The 7,505-nt window shown below is 40.5% G+C and overlaps 1 protein-coding gene across 3 annotated transcripts in view; it reads left to right on the top strand.

Annotated features, from left to right (window-relative positions):
- The window catches only part of satb2 (SATB homeobox 2), a 49,439-nt gene that overhangs the window by 8,232 nt on the left and 33,702 nt on the right, over positions 1 to 7,505 (top strand). For all 3 annotated transcript variants that reach the window (XM_013914168.1, XM_013914167.1, XM_013914166.1), the window contains exon 2: positions 3,734 to 3,949. In XM_013914168.1, the coding sequence (XP_013769622.1) occupies positions 3,778 to 3,949 (172 nt within the window). In that variant the 5' untranslated portion in view covers positions 3,734 to 3,777. The remainder of the gene's footprint in view (positions 1 to 3,733; positions 3,950 to 7,505) is intronic.

The following is a 7,505-nucleotide window of genomic DNA, read 5'->3' as shown; positions in this document are numbered from 1 at the left end:
CCTCAAACTGTTGACAACGAGAATATTAATTTTTTTCTTATCTTGGGTTTTGGCAAGCACGCAACAAAGAAAGTGATCAGTCTAACTGAGACATATCAAAATCTATTCACACTTTTCCAAAAACTCTTCTGCAGAATGCAAAAGGGCAAAAGGGTTAGAGCCCCTCGATGACTTAGATCTCATAAGATTGAAACTGCTGGTCTTGCTTATCTCAGCAGGACAATGTCGAACCACACGATGCACTTATTACAGAAACATCTGGATCTGGGACCAGAGCATAAGTGTGAGGGCTAAACTGGCATGTATCTGTCATCTGTTTAAAACACTCAGTGCATTATGAAATGATGACAAAGGAGGGCTTGAAGGGCTGAATTGCTGAAACACTATATCAAGCCTTTCAAAACTACTTAGCGCTGAGTTGATGGAAGACAACTCCACCAACCCCACCCTAAATCTGTATTTTGGTAGAATGCAAAACTGAGTATTCGGTGCAAAAAAAAAAAAAGTTGGATTAAAGAATTGAGAGAAAAGTTTGTTTCTGGTCTTCAATAACATTGACTCAGACCCTAAATGTATCATTTAAATGACTTGTAGTCATTACACTCTGTTAGTAAGACTAATATTTAGTTATTTTTTGGCTAACAGAGTTGTGGAAAAGTTGAACTCTCTCAGAAATACAACTCAGTGTAATGCTATATTCCTAAAAGACATTCTGCTGTCGTCCTAACGGGGGTGTCTTATCTCAGGCACGCCACCAAGTGAGTGAGTAAGGTTAACAAGAAAGAAAAAAATGCATGGCTCAGTAACATTATCTCCTGCATCAAATGAAGTATAATTGAGGCAGAATGTATTTAGAGATTAAGAAACTGGTCATAGATTGTGTGTTCTTGCATGTAAGTCTTAGGTGAGATGGTGAGATGTCGGCATGTGCAGGTCTCGATAGAGATCACTAGTAGCAGTGTGGGGAGCTTAAGCAGGATGGGACCTGTTGGTGATGAAATCAGACTCTTTGGAGGATTATTTGTAAATGAGAGGCAGAACAAGTGAAATGAAATAGTTTCATCCTTCGAACCCTCTGACGTCAAAGACAAAAACACCAACAAGCCCTAGCTCCAAAACAATAAGTCAGACGCACAATCACACCTCATAAATGAATGAATGAGAAAAAAAAGCCAAAAAATAGAAATGACATATTGTGATAGCCTCTGGGTCACGGTTAGGACCAGCACCCACGATCCTTATAAGGTGTGGGTGTGCAATGGGCTAGAATTTCTACATACTTTTCTACCTAAAGCCAAGCTTAATGTGATAATTAATGTATGAGAGTTGGATTAAAAGGTAACGTTTTCACATTTTCTACTTTCTGAAATGTTGCTTGTCTCTCAGAATATCAACAATCACAGAATCCCAAACCCTAAACTCTCGACCCCCACCATTCAAGATACATTTCCACTCAGGATAAAATATTTGCCTATAACCTAACCTATGATCAGTGACACAGATACTGCAGCAACTAAATAAATAGATAAAACCGTTGACTTCATTATTTGTTGCACTTTGTGACCAAATAGGAGAGATAAATGTGCTAAATGTGACAAATTACTTGTGCTGTTGGAGGTCTGCAAGGTGGAGTAAACAGTATGAAAATCCCGTCGGATGCACGTGACTTGAATCAAACCAAACCCCTGCCATTCAGACGGCACTTCCACTCAGGACGTGTAGGTGCAAACCGATCAAACGGGTGAATGGAAAAAATTGCATCATTAATGATTTTGATAAGTACAGTAACACTTATCATCTGCAGCTGCCAGCAGCCACTGAATTGATCTCAGTCTTGTGTTATGTTCAGTTGTTTTTCATCGCTGGTAGTGGTTAGATTTATTTGCAAAGCCTCTTGTTTTTCTCAGGAAGCCTCACACTGAGAATTACAGCTACCATTGTACTCGTATTTAAACCCACTGCTTTCCACTCTGTGTAACTCTCTGAACTTGTCTTTCTCTTTCTTTTTTTTGTTGTCCTTTAAGCCACTTTTATTAAACTCTGCCGCTTACATTTTTGGCCTCTGTGCCTCCCACCCACACTTTTTAATCACTCCAAAGCTAATGTTTTTAATTTATTATTCATTTTGAAATTTAGCCCAGGCTCTTAAAACGTCTCAGATTGTCAGTATGTTTACTTTTTTTTCTTCTTCTTGTGGTGGTTGCTTGTTTTCTTTTCAGCTGTTGTTGTGTAAGAAGGAAAGCTTGGTAGTGAAGGTAGAGAAAAGACGAGGCGGAACGAAAGAGGAGGAAGAAGAGTGAGTGACACCACCACAATAAAAACAGCGCCAGTAAAGCCTGAAGAAATATTAAGAAATTCAAACAATAACCATGGATTCTCCCTCATTTGTTCTGGTGAATTTCTGCCCAGTGTCCAAAAACCAAAGACCCTGTGTTTCTGTTGGGCTTGCAAATCTGCCCACAGCATAGTTACAGTATGGAAAATAGTGCAGTAAATTAAAAAAAAGCCTCACGTTTGCCTTTTTCTACTGACAGTTTCTAATCTCTGTGTTCACTGAGGGTCACACATGCCGGCTGATATTGTCCAGGGCTCTTATGTAAATAAAAGCAGTCCATTTGGCCTGAGTGAGCTGGCTGCTCTTTGATACTTTGGCATGTGTCCCCTGTCAGGCTTGGAAGCAGAGCTAATGGCATTATCCTATATTAGACTTTTGGCTGACACGCGCTCATCAGGGGATGGAAGCCCACGAGGCTCACGCTCTCATCAGTATATCAGCACATGGAGGCCTACATGTTAAAGGTAGCAATGTTATGAGGTACTGACCATGTGATAGCACGGGTAGTGTGAAGCTCCCAGATATACAATCTGCCCATCTCTCTTTTCCTTTGTTTATTCGTTTGCTTTTAAATATAATTTATGAATATATTTATTACATTATTTACTGCAACATGGAATGGGAAATTTAATTAGTTCATTGTGTAATACAAAAAGTTTACAGTTTACCTTTAAAATGACATCTGTTCTCTTTGCTAGGCTAGAGTTTTATTTATGCTGATAAAAGCTTTATACTGTAAGCTAAAGGCTACAGGGAGGACTCTCCTTTAAGAGCAACCGACCTCCGGCAGAACCAAGTTCAGGGAGGGGCAGCCACCCCATCAGGTGAGGGGTGAGGGGAAAGAGGAGCACGGGGAACTATGACAACAAACGGGATAAAAAAAGGATCTATGAGATAGATAGTAAGCAAAAGATAACGTTGTGGCATAAAAATCCATGAAGAGTTCAAACGGGTGGTGGAGAGGAGGTGCTGTGTGCATCACAAGAGGCCACCCAACAGCCTGAGATAACATTCAACATAAATAGGTGCTGTGAACTGCCTCTTAGAGCTTCCTGACTTCTTTGTTTTCCTGCCCGTAGCGCTCAGTCCCAAGCCCTTTAATTACTGAAGATATAAATCTTTGAAAATGGTTGACAAATATTTAACACTCACACAGCACTAAATTGTGCATTTGTTAGCCACAAATCAATATAGATTTAGTGTAGCAGTGTGTGTTTACAGCAGCAGGAAAGTGGATTTCTATGGCACAAAGAAACATGATACATCAGGCTTTGACTTGTATATACACAAACTTGCAGGAGAACAAATTCCTCGTTTTGCCCGTCTGAAAAATACAGATATCAATGTCTTATTTTTGAAATTTTGCTAATCATACTGTAAAACCTTTTTTTTTTGCAGACTCATTCTCTCTGGCTGGAGATCCTCTGGGAGCCTGGAGGAGGATGGAGCGAGGAGGGGAGAGTCCCATCACCCAGGACAGTCCCGAGCAGAGGGGGGGCAGCCCGGACCTCAGCGGCCTCCCGCCACCGGGGAAGAAAGGCCGGTTGGAGCTCAACGGGAGTCCCACTGGGCCACGAATACGCCACAACGGAGCCCCACTGAGACCCCTCGGAGGTAAGGCTCATATTGATCACGAGGCGTGAATAAAAGAAAGCAAATTTCTATCAGAAGATAGATTTTTCAAAAAACAAACACTACTTCTAGAGTCTTGGCAATCAGGCAACAAAGAAAGTAACTCGTACTGATGCATAAATTATTAGCACGTTACCCTCAAAATTGGCTTTTCCTTTTTCAAAATATAGAAATAGAAGTCATAGAAATACATTAATTAGTTTGGATTAAACTGTCAAAGTTAAACGCTGTCATCTTTTATTTAATGAAAACAAATGATCATCAAGCTATTGATTACTGCAATTATTTAAAATCCATAAATCCCTGAGTTTGTGGATCATTCGATTATAAAAAAAATATATATCAGAGAAAGCTGTGTGATCACGGTGTCAGAGGTTTTAAAGCGCTTACGTTAATCAAACCCCAAAAGCAGCTTTTGGCTTTACAGTGAACCACATCCCTCCCATGAGTGGAGTTTGGCACAGTGTGCCATGTAGTAATGTGGTGGTGCTGAGGGGAGATGCTCAAGCTGCTTCTGTCCAGTTAATGTATAAGTCTGGGGGGAACGGTATAACACAGGCTTACCAAATAAAGGAGATTGCTCCATATAAACAAGATTTATACAAGTCACCGTGGCTTATTGATCCCTGCATTCATTGTCAAAGTTGGTTCTTGTTAATGTGCAGCTGCACGAGGGGATGCAGTTCCCCGTCTGTGTTTTGGGGTTTCATGTTGCCGCGTGTTTGCAGTTTTTTTTATCTCTTAAACTCATTTTTACACACTTTGTCTGGTTGAGATTTTAAAACATTTGCACATCATGAATTTCAATTTACTCCTTTTATTCATTACTCGTTTTATGTTAACTGAAAATACTAATGACCAAGATATTATTTGAAGTGTGCACTTTGATATCAAATGAAGGTATTTAGTTGAAAACAGGCTGGATGAGATTTGGTGGTGTACTTGAATGAAAATGTAAAATTGTCAGATTGCAAAGCTGCTCTGGAGCATAGAGATAAGTAAGTGAAAGAGCAGCTCCTCGTGGACTACAGAGCTTATTCTAGACAAAACATTCAGAACAATCAGCCTGATCTTTGCATCTTTGGGACGCCCCACACCGTTAGTTATTTAGGTCACGATGTGTACCCTCTTACTCGCTCTGGGAAAATTCAGGTCAGAGAATTATTTTCTTTTTTTAGAGTCTCTGTATTAATGTTTAAATGATACATGTTATGAGAATTGTGAGAATTACTTTTTGAGTACCACTAAAAGGGAAAGATGGAAACGCTGTTTAATTTTAGGGTCTACATAGTGGACCTTATTTGCTTTTACTTATTTTTTGCCATGTATAATATAATTCAAGTGTGATTCTATTTTATTTATATAAATAAATAATGAGCAATTAGTAATGTAGAATGCAAAAGTGAAAATTTGCTAGACTTTATGCAAATTTGCATCAAAAGTCATGCTGCATATTTCTGCAAAACTCTAGGATCCAGCATAAATATCTGTGGCTTTGAGCAGTGCTTGGCTACAAACTGCGAGTTTGTAGCGATGAATCTGTGTGAGGTTTTTGGAAGAGCAGCTAACAAATCAACAAGAAGCTCAGGTTTGACCACAGTAAGAAGAGAAGAAGAAAGAAAGTGTTGAAGCAAGAATGGATGATAAAGTGTATAAAAGGAAGGAGACAGGGGGAGGGCTTTTCTGAGCTGAACGGATGGATGGTTGGTTGGACTGCAGTAATGATGGGTTGTTTTCAAAGACAGGAAACTCAACGTGTCTCCTCCAAACCACTGCTGCCATGAGGAGGGGGCCACACACACACAAACACCATATGTCCACCAACTTCCAGGCTGCGACACTCACAACAAAGAAAAGCTGCCAAGATACACACACCCCCTTCCACTGCTTGCATACACATATCTTATTTTAATATCCCTGTTCACTCATCCCTATACATATTAGAGGGATTAGAGGTTTGAGGCTACATCACATCGTCCAAACCAGATCATACAGTCGGCGGGCAAATCACAGGACACTGCATATGAGAGAAGACAGATTGAGGTGGAGACGGAGGAAAGAGCGAGATAGAGGCAGAGAGAGAGGGAGAGAGGAGTGCTGGTCGGAGGGAGCTGCTCTGTGTTGACAGTTATATTTCCCTGTTGGGGGAAATTCACTTACTTGAATTGGCATGGTGCTCCAGTGTGTAATTCACTCCATGAGAGCCTAGAGGACTGGGAGCAGAGTGATTAATGAGGAGGAAATAGAAATATAGGAATTGACTGATTAAAACAACGGGTGGGATGGATTGGGGTGCAGGGGGAGCTAATGCTGCATGCACCCTAAAGTGTTTGTATGGATGTGTGTGTGTGTGCCGGGAAAAGGAGACAAGCATGCCTCCGTGTGTCTGTGTGTGTTATTGTGTGGTATTCATGCAGTAAAACACACGCCATGCTGAGCATTATTAGTGCTGGGACGCTGCCTAATGCCACAGTCCGTCATTTCTTCAGAGGGCTTTAATTAATTGCTGGTCGACAGGTGGCCCAAAACCAAAAGCCTTTTAGGAAAAAGGCGGATATTGGAGAGGACGGATTGATATTCCACTAAAGAGCCGAGAGGAAGGAATTTTGGGATTGGATTCTTACCTTAAGCAGATAATGAAGAAAGAGGAAGAAGCACATGAATAATCAAGACCTGGATGACAGTGTTACAGGGGCGTCAGACAAAAAGTTTGAGAGGAAACAAAATAAAAGAGAACTACAGGATTTTAAAATAAAAGGCATCCACCAATTAGCCGTGGAGTAAGAGAGACATCAGCTGTTATCGTCAGAAGCTGCAGATGTTGTCATAAGTCACTCAGACCTGTAAGGCTTATATTTTTCTGTCTTTAAGCCTTTTCTCCAAGCTATTTAAAAATGAAATCCATTTGGTTTAATGCAATCCAGTTCAGATTACAACATTTGTCACCTTAGAGCCCCTTTAACCTACTAAAATTGAAACATGGCAGTATTACAGAAGAAAACTAACAAGTTCTCCTTCAGCAGATCTTTTTCTTTAGTGAGAAAAATCCAAATCTTGCCTACTGAACTTCAGCTCTTTCACATGCATGAACTGTTGCTCAGTGAAGTAGGTGTGAGTGTTGAATTGTTGGTTTTAGACAACAGACAACCCCAGCTCAGTTCTGAAGAGAATGTGACAGATGAAAAGCATGCAGATGCTGTTAGTCTGTCACTGTCTCTATCTATCTATATATGTGTGTATATATGATGTGATAAAAACTTTAAACTTGCACATGTATTGCAGCGATGTGGTTCAAAGCATTGCTGCTGATGGCATTAAAACCAAGTCAAGGATTTTGCTTTCATGAATGCATGCATGCGCGTCTGTGTATGCGTGTGTGGTATTAATGAGGGACAAGAACTTCTTCACTTGATGAGCGCAGAGAGAAAGTTCTCATAAGACAAGATAAGCTTCCACACTGTTAGTGAAGGGCATGATAAGTGTACAGGAAATAGATGTGATGGCCTTTGGAGTGTGTGTGTGTGTGTGTGTGTGTGTG

The sequence above is a fragment of the Pundamilia nyererei genome, unplaced genomic scaffold, assembly GCF_000239375.1.
Source record: "Pundamilia nyererei isolate P.nyererei 1_Seehausen unplaced genomic scaffold, PunNye1.0 scaffold00176, whole genome shotgun sequence".
Classification (NCBI taxonomy): domain Eukaryota; kingdom Metazoa; phylum Chordata; class Actinopteri; order Cichliformes; family Cichlidae; genus Pundamilia; species Pundamilia nyererei.
This window is presented reverse-complemented; position numbering and strand designations above follow the sequence as displayed.